A 24,389-nucleotide genomic window follows, 5' to 3' on the forward strand; every position below is an offset into this window, starting at 1 on the left:
ATTTTTATATTTAACGTCCTTTAACTTAAATTCTGTCAAATTTTGGTAATAATCGGACAATCCGAACAGAAGTTATAAGCAAATGTTTACTTAGCATAGTACTGAAGATCAAAGAAATTTCCAAACTTTTAGAGCTTGTCCGGCAAAACTCACTGTTCAGAATTAGCAAACTATTATTTGGAGGTGTCGAACGTCCTTTAACTTAAATTCTGCCAAATTTTGGTAATGATCGGTCAATCCGAACAGAAGTTATAAACAAATATTGACTTAGCATAGTACTGAAGTTCAAAAAAATTTCCACACTTTGAGAGCTTTTTCTGCAAAACTCACTTTTTAGACTTAGCATACTATTATTTGGAGGTGTCGATATCATACCACTATCAAAAGCTAATTCCTTAATAAATATACCACATGTCTATTATTTATTCGAACCGTATAGAGCTCTCGAGGCTTAAAACTTATCCGGTTATAACAAAAATAACGAGTTCAGTATTATGGGAATGGAAATATGTATATCAAAAAATCTATTGAATAAAATGTATGAAGGGTCGGTCCTTCGTGGACTACATATTGAAAGCCAATTAGAAATTTGTTTTACTGCCATCGCCAAAATTTTGTTATTCTGTTTTAGACAAATTTGCTGCTAAACAGTATGAGAAAATAATGAAGACAAATGAATTTTTGTACGTCACTTGATTTTTACTTATCATTACCGAAGTATAATTGTAACCTCAGACTTTAGATTACGAGATTATATACACTAGGATTGTATCGTATAGATTCCATCAAAATAATGATTTAAGACTTCACATATGTTTGGACGATATTCGTTTCAGCCAAGATGGAAGTACTTACCACCGTCCGTCCGTCTGTATCTCTGTTTGTCTGGCAGGTTGGAACTCATGATAACTCTCTGTCCAAGTTATGGATCTCGTAATGTTTTGTCTAAATTAAATTTAAGTCATATCGGTACCTCCGCCATTAAAGTTTAAAAATGTTCACTAAAATTGTAAAAGGGACTAACCGATTCGGTCTAAAATCGAACCTAATATGGTTCGCAAGATTACTTCCAAGAGTACATCAAGGTCCAAGAGAATATGTTTGGACAACGTCTTCAGGTCTCTTATACAAGTCTAACATAACTGCAGTTTAAATACTGTTGGATAATTCTTTGGACATTTTGTAGTCTTGTTTACAGCGATATCCTACTTTTCGTGGACAAGTTTATGCTTCCTGACAAAGCTCTAAACACTACGGCGGCCAACTAAAAGGCTTATGGGCGCGGTAACTATCGAGAGGAGTGTCTCTCAAATAATTATTAGTCAATAATTAGGTGGGGTTCAATAAGGATCGATTGTTATTTGTCAAAACTATATAGAACTAAGTCCATCAAAGTGTTTGTCATCGAGTCCAAAAACTTCTAACCGTACAATTAAGAAAACAAATTATAACGCTTCTTTTGTAACATAATATTAAAAGTAAAAAATAATCCTGGTATCAGAATCTATCTCTTTCGGTAAATTACACTGTGCAACATTTTTAAGGTAATCTTGTGCAAATAATTTGAAGTGAGGATTTTTTGAAAGTACAGACCCAAGTTCCGTTTTGTTGAGTCAGATACAGCTTGGATTTTATCTAAACATCTAAACATTATTAAATGTCGACTTTTTAAACAACTCGGGTCTGTATCTCTGAAACCAATGCAATCTTCTTCTGACCTTTGCAGCAAATTTGTAGATAAGGGCCAAAATAAAATATTTGGAGAAATGAAAAAAAAAATTATAATATATCTAAAAATTCCATAATTTGTATACATTTCGCACCATATCCAAAACTGTTAAATTTTTCTTAATGTTTTCATTTGGAAACATATCAACGACAACGACAGTCAATATTCTCAAAAATTAGGCTAAGATCATCGAAATAGTGAAAATCTTGCTATAGCAAAAACAACGGCAATTCTTTGTTGTTGTAAAATTCTGCGATAAACCATAACGTGGACCTGTATGATTAAAAACATCAATATACTTCAATAAATTTTTAATGGCGACATTACCGAACGTGGCCCGATATTGTCTAATTTCAATTCTAAATATCCTACTCTGTAAATATTTAACAATGCCAAATCTTTTCCACTAATAAACTAGTTGTTTTAAAATGTTAAAACAACAACAATGGGATTAAGCCAGACTATTTTGAAAAAACAAAATTGCAAACGCTATCCCAATAAAAAACGCCACAATGTTTCTAATTTAAAATTGTATCCTTAGTCCCAATTTACATTAAACGATTTTTCTTGCGGCAATTTTTCTCGTTCTCTTTTAAACTTGCCTCTTGCGTTTATACAGGCAATTCTGTTTCTGCAAGTTTTGTTTTCAAAACAATGAAAATAATGTTAAAAACGAAAAATATAAAAGGAATTGCATGAAAATTGCCGGTTCGAGCAATTTTTTTCCAGTTCCATACCCCTTACGTGTCTCTCCTACAAACTGAGACTTGCCACAAGTAAACTCGCCTAATGTAAATTGGGACTAAATATTATGAATTCTTTCTATTGAATTTGTATACTTTGTACCATTATTTCATATAAAATATAGAATAGAATATAGAATAGAATATGTGCCAAAATTTCCAGTCCAGAGATATGAGCTTTCGAACGGAAACATTTATTGTGTTTTGTATGTAGCATAGAAACTAAAAACGTCTTTTCCTCGAAGTGGCACTTGATATGTTTTTGTGGGACTATTGTACACATAAATCATGTGCTTAACCGAGAGAGTCTTAAAAAAACTGCAGACGGAGTCAGAAAAAATATTAATTTTGTGCGGTGTTTTGTTTTTGTTAAAATCGAAATTTTGGTTTTAACTGTTCAAAATTTTTAAAAATTGATTTTTTTAATTCCTTTTCAATAATGGACAAGATTATTAGGTTCGTAATGATCCCACAAAAATATATGCTGATCGGTTTATTCTTTTTCAAACTACAGTGGGTACCGCAAACTGCTTTAGTAAAAACAGTACTTTATAAGCGGGCATTGTAATGTACGATTTTTCAAAAAAAAAAAAAAAAGTTTAATAGATTTTTTATAAAAAATGCATGAAAATGGTTTTTCTCATGCTTAAAAGTGGCCATAACCCCTTAAAATAGCTTTACGTAACGCTACACAACATTTGAATTTTTCATGATTTTTGGTCAAGTTGTGCCCCCCCCCCCCCCCCGAAATGAAATCCTGCGTACGTCCCTGCTTCTATAGACCCTTTCGAAAACAAAGGGTGCTTCTATAGACCCTTTCGAAAACAAAGGGTGCTTCTATAGACCCTTTCGAAAACAAAGGGTGCTTCTATAGACCCTTTCGAAAACAAAGGGTGCTTCTATAGACCCTTTCGAAAACAAAGGGTGCTTCTATAGACCCTTTCGAAAACAAAGGGTGCTTCTATAGACCCTTTCGAAAACAAAGGGTGCTTCTATAGACCCTTTCGAAAACAAAGGGTGCTTCTATAGACCCTTTCGAAAACAAAGAGGCTTCAAGAAAATAAGAGACCCTCGTAGGAGTCTTATATAGAATAGAAGATCTCTATAAAAAACTTCAGTAGATTTCCATAGGAAGCTTCTATAAAATAGGAGACCTCTTCTATAGGATAGGAGATCTGTGTAGGAGACTTCTCTAGAATAAGATATTTCCGTAGGAGGTTTCTATAGCAAATAAGAACTTCGTAAGAGACTTCTATAGAATAGGAGACCTCCGGTGGAGGCTTCTATATAATAGGAGCAAGAGGCTTCTATAATATTGGGGATCACTGTAGGAGGCTTCCATATAATAGACTTCTCTAGGATGCTTATATAGAATAGGAGACATCCTTAGACCTTCTCCCTAAGAGGCTTTAGAATAGATACCTCCGCAGGAGGCTTCTATAGGATGGAATACCTCCGTAGTGGCTTATATAATATGGATGGCCTTCGTAGGGGGCTTCTATAGAATAGAAGACCTTTGTGGGGGTTTAGAATAGGAGGAAGCTTCTACAAATTAGGAGACGTTAGTGGGAGGCTTCTATAGAGTAGGAGAACTTCGTAGGAGGCTTCTATTGAGCATTAGTCCTCCGTATGAGGCTTCAATAGAACAGGAGACCTTCGTAGAAGTATTCTATAGGCCTTCCGAAGCGTTACTTTTACTCACCCAATATCAATATCGATAAGAACCACACACAGGAACGTAGAAATCCATGTTAAAAGTTCCAATTTTCCTTGTTTCGAAAACTTCTTGAGTTCCTTTGCCTGCATGAACATGGGCTTCAAAGCAACAATAATAACACCAGCCAGGACACACTGCAACAAAAATAAAGGGAACAGTCTAATTAAAACTTCTTCACTTCCAATTCCATTCACTTACCCTGGGTAAAAAGCTAAAGAATGGGCCGGCCCAAAATAAGGTACACAAAATAATTCCTGCCGAAACCAAAGATGCCAATTGCGTGGCACCGCCTGTTTGCTCCTGTATCAAGGAACGCGACAATGAGCAAGCCAACGGTATGCATTGGAAGAAACCTCCTACAATGTTTCCCACACCCATTGCAAATAACTCCTGATTTGGCCGCACTTCATACGAATGCTTTTTGGCAAATGTCAAACCCAAAGACATCACAATCGAATAGGTCACAATGGAAATGGCAATGGAGTCGACAAATAACTGAGGTGCCAAATCCATGCGAGGTAATACTGGCGTGGGCAGACCAACTGGTATCTCGCCCACAGGTTTAATGTTGTAGTTCCCCTGGACATCCATTAGCATTGATATCACGGTACCACCAATAACTGCAATTAATTCGGCGGGTAGAGGGAAACGGCAACGTTTGCGTAGAAACGGTTTTATCACTTCGTTACAAATGGTCATGAAGACAATAATGCCGAGGCAAAAGATCAATGCCGCTACATTTGTTTGGGGCAACGCCTTGCAGAGATCAATAAGCGTATAGATTATTTTGAAGGCTCCCTTATGACGTTGAACGGGAACACCAAAGACATCCTTTAGCTGACTTGTCACCACATGACATGCTGCACCTGTGGTAAACCCGTTGACCAGCGGATCACTGAGAAGGGAGGATAGTGTACCGAGCCGTAAGAAACCCATGGCAAGCTGAAAGAGAAGAGAAAAATTTTGATTTTTTTTAAGTGCGAGTGGGAGTGTAGCAAACCTCCTTAGGAGGCTTCTATAGAATAGAAGACCTCCGTAGGAGGTTTCTATAGAATAGAAGACCCCCGTAGGAGGTTTCTATAGAATATAAGACCTCCGTAGGAGGTTTCTATAGAATATAAGACCTCCGTAGGATGTTTCTATAGAACAGAAGACCTCCGCTGGAGGCTTCTATAGAATAGAAGACCTCCGTTGGAGGCTTCTATAGAATAGAAGATCTCCGTTGGAGGCTCCTATAGAATAGAAGATCTCCGTTGGAGGCTTCTATAGAATAGAAGACCTCCGTAGGAGCTTTCTATAGAATAGAAGATCTCCGCAGGAGGCTTCTATAGAATAGAAGACATCCGTAGGAGGCTTCTATAGAATAGAAGTCCTCCGTAGGAGACTTCTATGAAGTAGAAGACATCCGTAGGACGCCTTATAGAATAGAAGACCTGCGTAGGATGCTTCTATAAAATAGAAGACCTCCGTAGGAGGTTTCTATAGAATAGAAGACCTCCATAGGAGGTTTCCATAGAACAGAAGACCTCCATAGGAGGTTTCTATAGAATAGAAGACCTCCGTAGGAGGTTTCTATAGAACAGAAGACCTCCATAGAAGGCTTCTATAGAATAAAAGACCTCCGTAGGAGGTTTCTATAGAACAGAAGACCTCCATAGGTGGCTTCTATAAAACAGAAGACCTGCATATGAGGCTTCTATAGAATAGAAGACCTCCGTAGGAGGTTTCTATAGAATAGAAGAGCTCCGTAGGAGGCTTCTATAGAATAGAAGACCTCCGTAGGAGGTTTCTTTAGAATAGATGACCTCCGTAGGATGTTTCTATAGAATAAAAGACCTCCGTAGGAGGTTTCTATAGAATAGAAGACATCCGTAGGAGGTTGCTATAGAATAGAAGACCTCCGTAGGAGGTTTCTATAGAATAGAAGAGCTCCGTAGGAGGTTTCTATAGAAGAGAAGAGCTCCGTAGGAGGTTTCTATAGAATAGAAGACCTCCGTAGGAGGTTTCTATAGAATAGAAGACCTCCCTAGGAGGCTTTTATATAATAAAACACCTCTCTAGGATGCTTTTATAGAATAGAAGACTTCCCTAGGAGGCTTTTATATAATAAAACACCTCTCTTTTATAGAATAGAAGAACTCCGTAGGAGGCTTCTATAGAATAGAAGACCTCCGTAGAAGGTTTCTATAGAACAGAAGACCTCCGTAGGAGGTTTCTATAGAATAGAAGACCTCCGTAGGAGGTTTCTATAGAATAGAAGACCTCCGTAGGAGGTTTCTATAGAATAGAAGACCTCCGTAGGAGGTTTCTATAGAATAGAAGACCTCCGTAGGAGGTTTCTATAGAATAGAAGACCTCCGTAGGAGGTTTCTATAGAATAGAAGACCTCCGTAGGAGGTTGCTATAGAATAGAAGACCTCCGTAGGAGGTTTCTATAGAATAGAAGAGCTCCGTAGGAGGTTTCTATAGAATAGAAGAGCTCCGTAGGAGGTTTCTATAGAATAGAAGAGCTCCGTAGGAGGTTTCTATAGAATAGAAGAGCTCCGTAGGAGGTTTCTATAGAATAGAAGAGCTCCGTAGGAGGTTTCTATAGAATAGAAGACCTCCGTAGGAGGTTTCTATAGAATAGAAGACCTCCGTAGGAGGTTTCTATAGAATAGAAGACCTCCCTAGGAGGCTTTTATATAATAAAACACCTCTCTAGGAGGCTTTTATAGAATAGAAGACCTCCCTAGGCGGCTTTTATATAATAAAACACCTCTCTTTTATAGAATAGAAGAACTCCGTAGGAGGCTTCTATAGAATAGAAGACCTCCCTAGGATGCTTCTATAGAATAGAAGACCTCCGTAGGAGGCTTCTATAGAATAGAAGACCTCCGTAGAAGGCTTCTATAGAATAGAAGACCTCCGTACGGGTTTTTATAAAATAGAACACCTCTTTAGGGAGCTTCTTTAGAATAGGAGACCTTCGTATAAGGTCTTCGGTAGAATATAAGACCTCCGCAGGATGGTCTCACTTCAGTCCACTCACATGTAATATTCCCGTTGTGAACGCCAGCGTTGTAGCCACTTCCAGTGGCGTTATCAAACCTTCACCTCCCTCCGCCAGCTGTTGTTCATCCGAGGCATGTGACTGCACCACTTTCAGAGTCATCATACTGGCCACTGCAAACGTTCCAATGGAGATATGTTTCGATGTACCCAATATCATATAAACTAAGGTAGGAAATATGGCCATATAAAGCCCGGAACCCGGTGATACACCGGCCAACAGACCATAGGCCATGCCATGAGGTATATGCATAATGGCAACCGTAAAACCGGCTATAATATCACCAATTAAATCACGTTTCACTGAATACTTCGGAAGCCATTGGACTATGGGTATGATGCCAGCGAACATAGACCAAAAAGACCAATTCTGCCAACATGTTTTCAGCCCATAGGGTATACTTTTATCGCGGGCATTATATCCTGTTTGTTTTATGACCAGCTCATGGGTCAGGACATCACGATGGACATCATATTTTGGTATGATTTTTGGTTTATTCGAACTACCATTGGGACTCAAAGGCTTTTTGGCTCTGAAAAGAAAAAGAAATCGGACATTAGTTCGGAATTTAGAGGAAATTAGAGGCAAAACCTACTCAATATCTGCATTTTCTCCATTTGTTTGTTTCGACATTGTGTTTATCACCTGAAACCCGTCTATATCCTCATCGGTATACTGGAACTTGATTAGGAACGGATGGTTACAAATAACTGTTTGGGTACTTAATATTCCTTGGGCCTCGTATTCTGTTGTGGTCTCATTATATTTTTTTGTTTTTGTATTGGTTATTGTTGCTGTTGTTGTGGTTGTTGTTCGATTGGCCTGTTTGATAGTTGTCAAATGTAACGAAGAACCAGCTCCGTGAAATGGACTTCGTGCCGAGGGTGACTGACAATAATAGGCAGCGTATTTACGTATACGTTTAAAGTCAAATCGTTTCTGTAAGATGAGGAAGAAAAAAATGGAGAAATATTAGTAAAAGTAAGATTTGAGGTTATGTTTTCTCTAATAGAGAGCAGAACTTGGTGTAGTTGGAACTATTTCTAAGGAAGGTTTAATGTTTCTGCATATGAAGACCGCCGTAGGGGACTTCTATAGAATAGAAGACCAATGTAGGGGACTTCTATAGAATAGGAGACCCCTGTAGGGGACTTCTGTAGAAAAGAAGACCCCAGTAGAGGATTTCTATAGAATATAAGACCCCTGTAGGGGACTTCTATAGAATATAAGACCCCTGTAGGGGACTTCTATAGAATAGAAGACCCCTGTAGCGGACTTCTATAGAATAGAAGACCCCTGTAGCGGACTTCTATAGAATAGAAGACCCCTGCAGCGGACTTCTATAGAATAGAAGCCCCTGTAGGGAACTTCTATAGAATAGCCCTTAAGGGACTTCTATAGGATAGAAGACCCCTGTAGGGAACTTCTATAGAATAGCAAGTGCACTTAGGGGACTTCTATAGAATAGCAAGTGCCCTTAGTGGATTCCAAAGAATAGCAAGTGCCCTTAGTGGATTCTATAGAATAGCAAGTGCCCTTAGGGGACTTCTATAGAATAGCAAGTGTCCGTAGGGCACTTATACAGAATATCAAGTGGCCTTAGAGGACTTCTATAGAATAGCAAGTGTCCGTAGGGCACTTCCATAGAATAGCAAGTGTCCGTAGGGCACTTCTATAGAATAGCAAGTGTCCGTAGGGCACTTCTATAGAATAGCAAGTGTCCGTAGGGCACTTCTATAGAATAGCAAGTGTCCGTAGGGCACTTCTATAGAATAGCAAGTGTCCGTAGGGCACTTCTATAGAATAGCAAGTGTCCGTAGGGCACTTCTATAGAATAGCAAGTGTCCGTAGGGCACTTCTATAGAATAGCAAGTGTCCGTAGGGCACTTCTATAGAATAGCAAGTGTCCGTAGGGCACTTCTATAGAATAGCAAGTGTCCGTAGGGCACTTCTATAGAATAGCAAGTGTCCGTAGGGCACTTCTATAGAATAGCAAGTGTCCGTAGGGCACTTCTATAGAATAGCAAGTGTCCGTAGGGTACTTCTATAGTATAACAAGTGTCCGTAGGGCACTTCTATAGAATAGCAAGTGTCCGTAGGGCACTTCTATAGAATAACAAGTGTCCGTAGGGCACTTCTATAGAATAACAAGTGTCCGTAGGGCACTTCTATAGAATAGCAAGTGTCCGTAGGGCACTTCTATAGTATAGCAGGTGTCCGTAGGGCACTTCTATAGTATAGCAAGAGTCCTCAGGGCACGTCTATCGTATAGCAAGTGTCCGTAGGGCACTTCTATAGAATAGCAAGTGTCCGTAGGGCACTTCTATAGAATAGCAAGTGTCCGTAGGGTACTTCTATAGAATAGCAAGTGTCCGCAGGGCACTTCTATAGTATAGCAAGTGTCCGCAGGGCACTTCTATAGTATAGCAAGTGTCCGCAGGGCACTTCTATAGTATAGCAAGTGTCCGTAGGGTACTTCTATAGTATAACAAGTGTCCGTAGGGCACTTCTATAGAATAGCAAGTGTCCGTAGGGCACTTCTATAGAATAACAAGTGTCCGTAGGGCACTTCTATAGAATAACAGGTTTCCGTAGGGCACTTCTATAGAATAGCAAGTGTCCGTAGGGCACTTCTATAGAATAACAAGTGTCCGTAGGGCACTTCTATAGAATAACAAGTGTCCGTAGGGTACTTCTATAGTATAGCAAGTGTCCGCAGGGCACTTCTATAGTATAGCAAGTGTCCGCAGGGCACTTCTATAGTATAGCAAGTGTCCGTAGGGTACTTCTATAGTATAACAAGTGTCCGTAGGGCACTTCTATAGAATAGCAAGTGTCCGTAGGGCACTTCTATAGAATAACAAGTGTCCGTAGGGCACTTCTATAGAATAACAGGTTTCCGTAGGGCACTTCTATAGAATAGCAAGTGTCCGTAGGGCACTTCTATAGAATAACAAGTGTCCGTAGGGCACTTCTATAGAATAACAAGTGTCCGTAGGGTACTTCTATAGAATAGCAAGTGTCCGCAGGGCACTTCTATAGTATAGCAAGTGTCCGCAGGGCACTTCTATAGTATAGCAAGTGTCCGCAGGGCACTTCTATAGTATAGCAAGTGTCCGCAGGGCACTTCTATAGTATAGCAAGTGTCCGCAGGGCACTTCTATAGTATAGCAAGTGTCCGCAGGGCACTTCTATAGTATAGCAAGTGTCCGCAGGGCACTTCTATAGTATAGCAAGTGTCCGCAGGGCACTTCTATAGTATAGCAAGTGTCCGCAGGGCACTTCTATAGTATAGCAAGTGTCCGCAGGGCACTTCTATAGTATAGCAAGTGTCCGCAGGGCACTTCTATAGTATAGCAAGTGTTCGTAGGGCTCTTCTATAGTATAGCAAGTGTCCGCAGGGCACTTCTATAGTATAGCAAGTGTCCTGTTGGGCACTTCTATGGAATAGCAGGTGCCTGTAGGGCACTTCTATGGAATAGCAAGTGCCTGTAGGGCACTTCTGTGGAATAGCAAGTGCCTGTTGGGCACTTCTATGGAATAGCAAGTGCCTGTAGGGCACTTCTATAGAATAGCAAGTGTCCGTAGGGCACTTCTATAGAATAGCAAGTGTCCGTAGGACACTTCTATAGAATAGCAAGTGTCCGTAGGGCACTTCTATAGAATAGCAAGTGTCCGTAGGGCACTTCTATAGAATAGCAAGTGTCCGTAGGGCACTTCTGTAGAATAGCAAGTGTCCGTAGGGCACTTCTATAGAATAGCAAGTGTCCGTAGGGCACTTCTATAGAATAGCAAGTGTCCGTAGGGCACTTCTATAGAATAGCAAGTGTCCGTAGGGCACTTCTATAGAATTGTCCGTAGGGCACTTCTATAGAATAGCAAGTGTCCGTAGGGCACTTCTATAGAATAGCAAGTGTCCGTAGGGCACTTCTATAGAATAGCAAGTGTCCGTAGGGCACTTCTATAGAATAGCAAGTGTCCGTAGGGCACTTCTATAGAATAGCAAGTGTCCGTAGGGCACTTCTATAGAATAGCAAGTGTCCGTAGGGCACTTCTATAGAATAGCAAGTGTCCGTAGGACACTTCTATAGAATAGCAAGTGTCCGTAGGGCACTTCTATAGAATAGCAAGTGTCCGTAGGGCACTTCTATAGAATAGCAAGTGTCCGTAGGGCACTTCTGTAGAATAGCAAGTGTCCGTAGGGCACTTCTATAGAATAGCAAGTGTCCGTAGGGCACTTCTATAGAATAGCAAGTGTCCGTAGGGCACTTCTATAGAATAGCAAGTGTCCGTAGGGCACTTCTATAGAATTGTCCGTAGGGCACTTCTATAGAATAGCAAGTGTCCGTAGGGCACTTCTATAGAATAGCAAGTGTCCGTAGGGCACTTCTATAGAATAGCAAGTGTCCGTAGGGCACTTCTATAGAATAGCAAGTGTCCGTAGGGCACTTCTATAGAATAGCAAGTGTCCGTAGGGCACTTCTATAGAATAGCAAGTGTCCGTAGGGCACTTCTATAGAATAGCAAGTGTCCGTAGGGCACTTCTATAGAATAGCAAGTGTCCGTAGGGCACTTCTATAGAATAGCAAGTGTCCGTAGGGCACTTCTATAGAATAGCAAGTGTCCGTAGGGCACTTCTATAGAATAGCAAGTGTCCGTAGGGCACTTCTATAGAATAGCAAGTGTCCGTAGGACACTTCTATAGAATAGCAAGTGTCCGTAGGGCACTTCTATAGAATAGCAAGTGTCCGTAGGGCACTTCTATAGAATAGCAAGTGTCCGTAGGGCACTTCTGTAGAATAGCAAGTGTCCGTAGGGCACTTCTATAGAATAGCAAGTGTCCGTAGGGCACTTCTATAGAATAGCAAGTGTCCGTAGGGCACTTCTATAGAATAGCAAGTGTCCGTAGGGCACTTCTATAGAATTGTCCGTAGGGCACTTCTATAGAATAGCAAGTGTCCGTAGGGCACTTCTATAGAATAGCAAGTGTCCGTAGGGCACTTCTATAGAATAGCAAGTGTCCGTAGGGCACTTCTATAGAATAGCAAGTGTCCGTAGGGCACTTCTATAGAATAGCAAGTGTCCGTAGGGCACTTCTATAGAATAGCAAGTGTCCGTACGGCACTTCTATAGAATAGCAAGTGTCCGTACGGCACTTCTATAGAATAGCAAGTGTCCGTAGGGCACTTCTATAGAATAGCAAGTGTCCGTAGGGCACTTCTATAGAATAGCAAGTGTCCGTAGGGCACTTCTATAGAATAGCAAGTGTCCGTAGGGCACTTCTATAGAATAGCAAGTGTCCGTAGGGCACTTCTATAGAATAGCAAGTGTCCGTAGGGCACTTCTATAGAATAGCAAGTGTCCGTAGGGCACTTCTGTAGAATAGCAAGTGTCCGTAGGGCACTTCTATAGAATAGCAAGTGTCCGTAGGGCACTTCTATAGAATAGCAAGTGTCCGTAGGGCACTTCTGTAGAATAGCAAGTGTCCGTAGGGCACTTCTATAGAATAGCAAGTGTCCGTAGGGCACTTCTATAGAATAGCAAGTGTCCGTAGGGCACTTCTATAGAATAGCAAGTGTCCGTAGGGCACTTCTATAGAATTGTCCGTAGGGCACTTCTATAGAATAGCAAGTGTCCGTAGGGCACTTCTATAGAATAGCAAGTGTCCGTAGGGCACTTCTATAGAATAGCAAGTGTCCGTAGGGCACTTCTATAGAATAGCAAGTGTCCGTAGGGCACTTCTATAGAATAGCAAGTGTCCGTAGGGCACTTCTATAGAATAGCAAGTGTCCGTAGGGCACTTCTATAGAATAGCAAGTGTCCGTAGGGCACTTCTATAGAATAGCAAGTGTCCGTAGGGCACTTCTATAGAATAGCAAGTGTCCGTAGGGCACTTCTATAGAATAGCAAGTGTCCGTAGGGCACTTCTATAGAATAGCAAGTGTCCGTAGGGCACTTCTATAGAATAGCAAGTGTCCGTAGGGCACTTCTATAGAATAGCAAGTGTCCGTAGGGCACTTCTATAGAATAGCAAGTGTCCGTAGGACACTTCTATAGAATAGCAAGTGTCCGTAGGGCACTTCTATAGAATAGCAAGTGTCCGTAGGGCACTTCTGTAGAATAGCAAGTGTCCGTAGGGCACTTCTATAGAATAGCAAGTGTCCGTAGGGCACTTCTATAGAATAGCAAGTGTCCGTAGGGCACTTCTATAGAATAGCAAGTGTCCGTAGGGCACTTCTATAGAATTGTCCGTAGGGCACTTCTATAGAATAGCAAGTGTCCGTAGGGCACTTCTATAGAATAGCAAGTGTCCGTAGGGCACTTCTATAGAATAGCAAGTGTCCGTAGGGCACTTCTATAGAATAGCAAGTGTCCGTACGGCACTTCTATAGAATAGCAAGTGTCCGTAGGGCACTTCTATAGAATAGCAAGTGTCCGTAGGGCACTTCTATAGAATAGCAAGTGTCCGTAGGGCACTTCTATAGAATAGCAAGTGTCCGTAGGGCACTTCTATAGAATAGCAAGTGTCCGTAGGGTACTTCTATAGAATAGCAAGTGTCCGTAGTGCACTTCTATAGAATAGCAAGTGTCCGTAGGGCACTTCTATAGAATAGCAAGTGTCCGTAGGGCACTTCTATAGAATAGCAAGTGTCCGTAGGGCACTTCTATAGAATAGCAAGTGTCCGTAGGGCACTTCTATAGAATAGCAAGTGTCCGTAGGGCACTTCTATAGAATAGCAAGTGTCCGTAGGGCACTTCTATAGAATAGCAAGTGTCCGTAGGGCACTTCTATAGAATAGCAAGTGTCCGTAGGGCACTTCTATAGAATAGCAAGTGTCCGTAGGGCACTTCTATAGAATAGCAAGTGTCCGTAGGGCACTTCTATAGAATAGCAAGTGTCCGTAGGGCACTTCTATAGAATAGCAAGTGTCCGTAGGGCACTTCTATAGAATAGCAAGTGTCCGTAGGGCACTTCTATAGAATAGCAAGTGTCCGTAGGGCACTTCTATAGAATAGCAAGTGTCCGTAGGGCACTTCTATAGAATAGCAAGTGTCCGTAGGGCACTTCTATAGAATAGCAAGTGTCCGTAGGGCACTTCTATAGAATAGCAAGTGTCCGTAGGGCACTTCTATAGAATAGCAAGTGTCCGTAGGGTACTTCTATAGAATAGCAAGTGTCCGTAGGGCACTTCTATAGAATAGCAAGTGTCCGTAGGGCACTTCTATAGAATAGCAAGTGTCCGTAGGGTACTTCTATAGAATAGCAAGTGTCCGTAGGGCACTTCTATAGAACAGCAAGTGTCCGAAGGGCACTTCTATAGAATAGCAAGTGTCCGTAGGGCACTTCTATTGAATAGCAATCTTCCGTAGGGCACTTCTGTGGAAAGCAAGTGTCTGTTGGGCACTTCTGTGGAATAGCAAGTGCCTGTAGGGCACTTCTATGGAATAGCAAGTGCCTGTAGGGCACTTCTGTGGAATAGCAAGTGCCTGTAGGGCACTTCTATAGTATAGCAAGTGCCCGTAGGGTACTTCTATGGAATAGCAAGTGCCTGTAGGGCACTTCTGTGGAATAGCAAGTGCCTGTAGGGCACTTCTGTGGAATAGCAAGTGCCTGTAGCACTTCTATAGTATAGCAAGTGCCCGTAGGGCACTTTTATAATATAGCAAGTGTCCGTAGGGCACTTGTATAGAATAGCACGTGTCCGTAGGGCACTTCTGTTGAATAGCAAGTGTCTGTTGGGCACTTCTATGGAATAGCAAGTGCCTATAGGGCACTTCTATGGAATAGCAAGTGCCTGTAGGGCACTTCTATGGAATAGCAAGTGTCTGTAGGGCACTTCTATAGAATAGAAAGTGACCGTAGGGTTCTTCTATAGTATAACAAGTGTCCTTGAGGCACTTCTATAGAATAGCAAGTGTCCGTAGGGCACTTCTATAGTATAGCAAGTGTCCGTAGGGCACTTCTATAGTATAGCAAGTGTCCGTAGGGCACTTCTATAGTATAGCAAGTGTCCGTAGGGCACTTCTATAGTATAGCAAGTGTCCGTAGGGCACTTCTATAGTATAGCAAGTGTCCGTAGGGCACTTCTATAGTATAGCAAGTGTCCGTAGGGCACTTCTATAGTATAGCAAGTGTCCGTAGGGCACTTCTATAGTATAGCAAGTGTCCGTAGGGCACTTCTATAGTATAGCAAGTGTCCGTAGGGCACTTCTATAGTATAGCAAGTGCCCTTAGGGGACTTCTATAGGATAGCAAGTGCCCTTAGGGGACTTCTATAGAATAGCAAGTGCCCTTAGGGGACTTCTATAGAATAGCAAGTCTCCGTAGGGCACTTCTATAGAATAGCAAGTGTCCGTAGGGTACTTCTATAGCATAGCAAGTGCCCGTAGAGCACTTCTATAACATAGAACCTCTTCTTTTTTACCAAAATTTATTGAGGGCCATTGAAATTGAATGTCAAATGTTGATGACATTGACTTGTCAACGGAAAAAGTCAATTAAAATTAAGTGGCCACCAGCAATTTGATAATGTTCGAACTATTTTCTTTCTTATCGTAATGCCAAGTTGGAAGGTAATTGTTGGCGAGGGGGAGGGGCAGGAGGAATGGAATGGTTATTTTGCTGATTACTAACTTATAAAGAGGAGGGTGAGTGACATGTTTGTAACATTTTGAAGTTAATCGAAAAATGATAGAATACGCACAAAACGATAAAAGTCATAAACATGAAAAAGGTGGAAACTAGGGGAGGAGTGATGTGACAAAATGGTAGTGTTTTGGAACTGGTGACAAGTTTCGCTTAATTAGCAAACTTCTGTGAATTACAGCTACTCAACAACAACGTAACTAACTACAAAAAAACACCTACCCGCTTTGTATTACGTGGCTTATCCATGCTGATATTGTTGCTATTATTAGTGTTGTTGTTATTCATCATCAATTATTTGGAATTTTTTTTTAATATTGAAATAAAGAATATATCTTCTTCGCCACAAAAACCGCAAGATCAATAATAAAGTAGTTGAAAATTCATATTTTTGTATTATTTAAAGTTAGTTATAAGAAAAATTGTTATTTTTAGCTTATTTTTTTAAGAATTTCAAAATTAGCATTAAAATATTTATTTATTTTAAGCCGCATGGCAATGATGGCAGCTACCAAGCAAGCTTGATAATTGAAAATGCAAATAATGATGTATGTATTTTTGTAATTGCTACCTGGCTGCTAGGCTGTAACCGAAGCTATTTCACCAGAGACCAATGATAATAAATTATTTATAAATAAAGCGAGCTTCTGTAGACCCTTTCTAAAAGAAGGCGGGCTTCTCTAGACTCTTTCTGAAAGAAAGCGGGCTTCTCTAGACTCTTTCTAAAAGAAAGGGGGCTTCTATAGACCCTTTCTGAAAGAAAGCGAGCTTCTGTAGACCTTTCTAAAAGAAGGCGGGCTTCTCTAGACTCTTTCTGAAAGAAAGCGGGCTTCTCTAGACTCTTTCTGAAAGAAAGCGGGCTTCTGTACACCCTTTCTGAAAGAAAGTGGACTTCAAAGAACATTTCTGAAATAAACAAGCTTCTGAAAGAAATCGGGCTCCTATAGAATTTCTGAAAGAAATCGGGCTCCTCTGAATGAAAGTGGGCTTAGACCCTTCCTTTCAGAATGGGTGCGTCTATAAACCCTTCTTTTCAAAAAGGGCGCTTCTATAGACTCTTCTTTCAGAAAATGTACTTCTATAGACCCATCATTTCAGAAAGGGTGCTTCTATGGACCCTTCCTTTTAGAAAGGGTGCTTCTATCGACCCATCCTTTCAGAAAGGGTGATTCTAAAGACTCTTCTTTTCAGAAAGGGTGCTATAAACCCTTCTTTACAAAACGGGCGCTTCTATAGACTCTTCTTTCAGAAAATGTACTTCTATAGACCCTTCCTTTCAGAAAGGGTGCTTCTATAGACCACTCCTTTCAGAGAGGTTGCTTCTATAGACCCCTCCTTTCAGAAAAGGTGTCATTCCATTCAGAAAGAGTGTTTCTATAGACCCTTCCTTTCAGAAAGGGTAATTCTGTGATTTTATAGTCCCTTTCCGAAAGAAAGGATGCTTCTGTAGTCCCTTTCCGAAAGAAAGGGTGCTTCTATAGACTCTTCCTTTCAGAAAGGGTGCTTCCACAGACCCTTCCTTTCAGAAAGGGTGCTTCTATAGACCCTTCCTTTCAGAAAGGGTGCTTCTATAGACCCTTCCTTTCAGAAAGGGTGCTTCCATAGACCCTTCCTTTCAGAATGGGTGCTTCTATAGAACCTTCCTTTTAGAAAGGGTGCTTCTATAGAACCTTCCTTTCAGAAAGGGTGCTTCTATAGATCCTTCCTTTCAGAAAGGATGCTTCTATAGACCCTTCCTTTCAGAAAGGATGCTTCTATAGACCCTTCCTTTCAGAAAGGGTGCTTCTATAGACCCTTCCTTTCAGAAAGGGTACTTCTATAGACCCTTCCTTTCAGAAAGGGTGCTTCTATAGACTCTTCCTTTCAGAAAGGGTGCTTCCACAGACCCTTCCTTTCAGAAAGGGTGCTTCTATAGACCCTTCCTTTCAGAAAGGGTGCTTCTATAGACCCTTTTTTCACAAAGGGTGATTCTATAGACCCTTTCTTTCACAAAGGGTGATTCTTTTGACCCTTTCTTTCACAAAGGGTGATTCTGTAGATCCTTTCCTTCACAAAGGGTGCTTCTATAGAACCTTCCGCTCAGAAAGAGTGCTTCTATAGACCCTTCCTTCCAGAAAGGCTGCTTCTACAGACCCTTCCTTTCAGAAAGGGTGCTTCTATAGACCCTTCATTTCAGAAAGGGTGCTTCTATAGACCCTTCCTTTCAGAAAGGGTGCTTCTATAGACTCTTCCTTTCAGAAAGGGTGCTTCTATAGTCCCTTTCTTAAAGAAAGGGTGCTTCTATAGTCCCTTTCTTAAAGAAAGGGTGCTTCTATAGTCCCTTTCTTAAAGAAAGGGTGCTTCTATAGTCCCTTTCTTAAAGAAAGGGTGCTTCTATAGTCCCTTTCTTAAAGAAAGGGTGCTTCTATAGTCCCTTTCTTAAAGAAAGGGTGCTTCTATAGTCCCTTTCTTAAAGAAAGGGTGCTTCTATAGTCCCTTTCTGAAACAAAGGGTGCTTCTATAGACCCTTCATTTCAGAAAGGGTGCTTCTATAGAACCTTCCTTTCAGAAAGGCTGCTTATATAGAACCTTCCTTTCAGAAAGGGTGCTTCTATAGAACCTTCCTTTCAGAAAGGGTGCTTTTATAGACCCTTCCTTTCAGAAAAGATGCTTTTATAGATCCTTACTTTCAGAAAAGATGTTTTTATAGATCCTTCCTTTCAGAAAGGGTGCTTCTATAGACCCTTCCTTTCAGAAAGGGTGCTTCTATAGACCCTTCCTTTCAGAAAGGGTGCTTCTATAGACCCTTCCTTTCAGGAAGGGTACTTCTATAGACCCTTCCTTTCAGACAGGGTACTTCTATAGATCCTTTCTTTCAGAAAGGATGCTTCTATAGACCCTTTCTTTCATAAAGGGTGCTTCTATAGACCCTTCCTTTCAGAAAGGGTGCTCCTATAGAGCCCTCTTTTCAGAAAGGGTGCTTCTATAGACCCTTCCTTTCAGAAAGGGTGCTTCTATAGACCCTTCCTTTCAGAAAGGGTGCTTCTATAGACCCTTCCTTTCAGAAAGGGTGCTTCTATAGACCCTTCCTTTCAGAAAGGGTGCTTCTATAGACCCTTCCTTTCAGAAAGGGTGCTTCTATAGACCCTTCCTTTCAGAAAGGGTGCTTCTATAGACCCTTCCTTTCAGAAAGGGTGCTTCTATAGACCCTTCCTTTCAGAAAGGGTGCTTCTATAGACCCTTCCTTTCAGAAAGGGTGCTTCTATAGATCTTTCCTTTCAGAAAGGGTGCTTCTATAGACCCTTTCTGAAAGAAAGGATGCTTCTATAGTCCCTTTCTAAAAGAAAGGGTGCTTCTATAGTCCCTTTCTGAAAGAAAGGGTGCTTCTATAGTCCCTTTCTGAAAGAAAGGGTGCTTCTATAGTCCCATAATTTTCAATATCACCATTTTATCTTCCACAAAATCAATACGAATGGCCATCATTGGGGGGTCAATTACTACTACTGGCATCCAAAGTAGTTTCCACTATTACCTCTCTCACTTTATTATGTGATTCCACTTAATTGTATTCATCGCGTGTTTTGTGTTGTCTAATTTCTTGCTTCCGCCACCTCCCTTTTTCTTGACACCATATGTTTTGTAATTTTATGTAATTTTTTCTGTTTTTCATTTCATTTGTTTCTGTTTTGGTTTTATTCGTTGTTATAAATACGAAAATGAAGAGGAAAACAATAAAGAAAATAACCTCCAAGATAAAAGGTCTTGGAACAAAAACCCTTACACAAAGTGGTTGCTGTTGTGCGAGTCTGCCTGGTTGGTGGTGACGGTGGGAAAATAATTTAAAAATAAATTAGTTGAACATTGAACTTGACCTAGAGAGACGACCCATCGTAATGGTTGTGTAAAAAGAAAATATGTGTGGGTGAATAGAAAGAAAGAAAAACGAAGCGGAATGCAATTAAAGGAAAACAAAACAACACTTGTATGTTTTGTTACGTTTCTCTCATTTGTTTTCTTTTTCCTGCCGCTTCTTAGGTAACATTAAATTGTTGAATTGTCTTTTAACACTTTCTTCTTCTTCTAAGGTGTGACTAAGTGGTTGGCTTTTGAGTGACTGACAGCTAAGATTATTGTTTCTGTACCACTGACACTGCATCAACGTGATATGCTAATTAATATTTTTAAAGAACATAAACCGCATAAATGGAGTTGGTATTTATTAAAAATCAGTACACCATAGAAAAATGTTTTTAATACATTTCTTTCAAATTTTGAGGAAAATTAACACTTTCAGTAGAGAACTGCTAATTTACGATCGATAATTGATAATGAATAAAGAAAACATTTGGGTATGGAGAACACTAATCAACAAATATTTACCCTAAAAATATTACTTAAAAATCCACGAGCCTTTTAAAAATATTCTTTAAAAATCCACGAGCCTTTTAAAAATATTCTTTAGAAATCCACGAGCCTTTTAAAAATATTCTTTAAAAATCCACCTGCACCTGGTAACTAATAAAATACTTTTGTTTTCCGAACAAATATCTTCACTGCCCTGCCATAAATTTCACACGTGGTCAATGACTTTTAATACCGAAAAATATAACAAAAATTTCCCATAGATTAGCAACAATTTTGCTAATCAGCAATATTAACAGTTTATTAACAATTAAGTGCCCCCTTAAAGCAAAACCAAAAAATCTTTGTTGTAAATGACCATAAAATTGTTAAGCCAAAAACAAAAGTCTTGTGACTACCAATATTTAGGTAAATAAAAAATACAACAAATAATTGTTAATAAGAAAACATTTACTAACAAATATTTAATGGCTACTGATTACACACGTTCCGATACCAAAAGCAAATATAAGTCATGCTACTGACTGACACTTTGATGGGATTAACATTAAAAAATAATAAATATTTAACAAATTTTGTATTTTGAATTTTGTATTAAGGCGATTATAATTATTAAGCAACTGACTCATAAATACAATGAACTTGTGTCAATATCACATAATTTACTTTGGCAGAAAGAGAAAGAGAGGAAAATGGCAAGGAAATCTATTAGAAAAATTTTGTTCGTGATGATTTAAATTGCCACGATTGTTGCCAGAAACAAATCACAACAAACGTCACAAGCTACAAAGCAAAAAGAATATAGGAAAAAATAATGAATTGAATAACAGAGACATGGGCGTAGAAATGCATTATTTGGGACGCCCCTGAAGGCGTCTTCTATCCTATGGAAGAAATACATTTCCACAAAAGAACCCAGAAGGCCTCTTTTTTCTAGACACAAGACCCCTAAAGGCACCTTTATTCTGTAGAAGACCTCTTCTCATCTAATACAGCTGCGACTCTGCCCTCAATGTTTATTTAAGAATGAAAAAATCTAATAAAAACATTGAACACGAATAAAGCAAAAACAATATGATTAACACAATACAATGGCAATTGTTATTGAAATCGAAAAAATAGAATAGATACCACCTGATCAAAAGCCAACTGCTTTTTTTCTGCTGTTTTCACTGCCAGATGTTTTATTGCATGTGCCAGGCAACAAGTGTTTGAATATGTGCAGTTTTTACGAAAGAAAAACTGAAGTTCAAAGGGGTCCTCCATACAATTTAAAAACATATTTTTTTTTCAAAATATATTTTTTTCAAAATTCCACAAAATGTGGATATTTATAAAAAAAATATGTTTTTTAAAATTCCACTAAACGTGGATTTTTTTAAAAATATATATTTTTTCAAAATTCCACAAAACGTGGATTTTTAAAAAAATATATTTTTTCAAAATTACACAAAACGTGGATTTTTAAAAAAATATATTTTTTCAAAATTACACAAAACGTGGATTTTTAAAAAAATATATTTTTTCAAAATTACACAAAACGTGGATTTTTAAAAAAATATATTTTTTCAATATTACACAAAACGTGGATTTTTAAAAAAATATATTTTTTCAAAATTACACAAAACGTGGATTTTTAAAAAAATATATTTTTTCAAAATTACACAAAACGTGGATTTTTAAAAAAATATATTTTTTCAAAATTACACAAAACGTGGATTTTTAAAAAAATATATTTTTTCAAAATTACACAAAACGTGGATTTTTAAAAAAATATATTTTTTCAAAATTACACAAAACGTGGATTTTGAATATTACACAAAAAGTATATTTTTTAAAAAATATATTTTTTCAAAATTCCACAAAACGTGGATTTTTAAAAAATATATTTTTTCAAAATTCCACAAAACGTGGATTTTAAAAAAAATATATTTTTTTAAAATTCCACGAAACGTGGATTTTTAAAAAATATATTTTTTCTAAATTCCACAAAACGTGGATTTTTAAAAAATATATTTTTTCAAAATTCCACAAAACGTGGATTTTAAAAAAAAATATATTTTTTCAAAATTCCAAAAAACATGGATATTTTAAAAAATATATTTTTTTTAAAATTCCACAAAACGTGGATTTTTAAAAAATATATTTTTTCAAAATTCCACAAAACGTGGATTTTTAAAAAATATATTTTTTCAAAATTCCACAAAACGTGGATTTTTAAAAAATATATTTTTTCAAAATTCCACAAAACGTGGATTTTTAAAAAATATATTTTTTCAAAATTCCACAAAACGTGGATTTTTAAAAAATATATTTTTTTCAAAATTCCACAAAACGTGGATTTTTTAAAAAATATTTTTTCAAAATTACACAAAACGTGGATTTTTTAAAAAATATTTTTTCAAAATTACACAAAACGTGGATTTTTAAAAAATATATTTTTTCAAAATTCCACAAAACGTGGATTTTTAAAAAATATATTTTTTCAAAATTCCACAAAACGTGGATTTTTAAAAAATATATTTTTTCAAAATTCCACAAAACGTGGATTTTTAAAAAATATATTTTTTCAAAATTCCACAAAACGTGGATTTTTAAAAAATTTATTTTTTTCAAAATTCCACAAAACGTGGATTTTTAAAAAATATATTTTTTCAAAATTCCAAAAAATGTGGATTTTTAATCCAAAATATATATTTTTTCAAAAGTCCACAAAATGTTGATTTTTAATTAAAAATATATATTTTTTCAAAATTCCACAAAACGTGGATTTTTAAAAAAATATATTTTTTCAAAATTCCACAAAACGTGGATTTTTAAAAAAAAATATATTTTTTCAAAATTCCACAAAACGTGGATTTTTAAAAATATATATTTTTTCAAAATTCCACAAAACGTGGATTTTTAAAAATATATATTTTTTCAAAATTCCACAAAACGTGGATTTTTAAAAATATAAATTTTTTCAAAATTCCACAAAACGTGGATTTTTAAAAATATATATTTTTTCAAAATTCCACAAAACGTGGATTTTTAAAAAAATATATTTTTTCAAAATTCCACAAAATGTTTTGGAATTTTTTTGAGCAAAAGAAGACCTCTGAAAGCATCTTCTATGAAATAGAAAACTCTTAAAACATCGTATATGCAATAGAATACCCCTGGAGGCATCTTATATGCTATTGAAGAACCTTAAGGCATCGTCTATGCTATAGAAGACCCCTGAAGGCATCTTCAAAGGTCTTGAAGGCATCTTCTATGACATAGAAGACCACTAAAGGCATCACATATGCTATTGAAGAACCTAAAGGCATCTTCTATGCTATAGAAGGCCACTGAAGGCAACTTTTACGCAGAATATGACCCCTGAAGACATATTTTGAGCAAAACATGACCTCTGAAAGCATCTTCTATGATATAGAAAACTCTTGAGACATCGTATATGCAATAGAATACCCCTGGAGGTGTCTTATGTGCTATTGAAGAACCTTAAGACATCTTCTATGCAATAGAAGGCCCCTGAGGGCATCTTCTATGCTATAGAAGGTTCCTGAAGGCATCTTCTATGCTATAGAAGGTCCCTGAAGGCATCTACTATGCTTTAGAAGACCTCTAAAGGGTATTTTTTAAAATTACGTACAATACTTTTTAAGTACAAAATCAATTAATCTGACAAATATTTTCCCAAGCATGCGAAATTGCATAATTGACATTTGACTGAGGTAAAGTGCATATTAAAATTCACAGGCGGAAAGTCTGCCTCACAATCGACGAATCACTTATAACCACAACCCCATATTAGTTTCTTCTCACTCAATTATCATCGTTAAGTGATAAAGAAATGTTTTCCCACAAATGAATAATTTATGAGGGCACCACAACACCATGACACGAATAAAGTAATAATAAAAAGAATAATTAATAAACATGTTAAGACAGAGTTGGAGAAAAAATATTTCACAAGCAAAAAAATACCTCCCTCCCATTGCAATTATTGACACCATAAGGCATAAAGAGTGCAACAAATTAAATCATTTATTTATGGCTATAAAGCAAATATGCATGGACTTTTTATTACCATAATATATAAACTAAGACAATTAGTAAGTGACCGGCAAAACAAGCAGCTAGAACACTTTGTGTAAATTGAAATTGCAAGT

At 38.2% G+C, this 24,389-nt stretch overlaps 1 protein-coding gene across 24 annotated transcripts in view; it reads right to left on the minus strand.

Annotated features, from left to right (window-relative positions):
• The window catches only part of Prestin (solute carrier family 26 member prestin), a 74,130-nt gene that overhangs the window by 11,309 nt on the left and 38,432 nt on the right, over window positions 1-24,389 (minus strand). For 19 of the 24 annotated variants that reach the window (XM_073986508.1, XM_073986510.1, XM_073986518.1 and 16 more), the window contains 4 exons: window positions 7,837-8,180; window positions 7,221-7,773; window positions 4,388-5,131; window positions 4,175-4,323 (listed from right to left, as the gene is read on the minus strand). In XM_073986508.1, the coding sequence (XP_073842609.1) occupies window positions 4,175-4,323; window positions 4,388-5,131; window positions 7,221-7,773; window positions 7,837-7,874 (1,484 nt within the window). In that variant the 5' untranslated portion in view covers window positions 7,875-8,180. Of the gene's footprint in view, window positions 1-4,174; window positions 4,324-4,387; window positions 5,132-7,220; window positions 7,774-7,836; window positions 8,181-16,110; window positions 16,224-24,389 lie in introns of all 24 variants that reach the window. The other 5 variants (XM_073986500.1, XM_073986499.1, XM_073986496.1 and 2 more) reach the window with 1 other exon arrangement.

The sequence above is a fragment of the Musca autumnalis genome, unplaced genomic scaffold (assembly GCF_047663935.1).
Source record: "Musca autumnalis isolate F117 unplaced genomic scaffold, ASM4766393v1 scaffold_4, whole genome shotgun sequence".
Taxonomy (NCBI): domain Eukaryota; kingdom Metazoa; phylum Arthropoda; class Insecta; order Diptera; family Muscidae; genus Musca; species Musca autumnalis.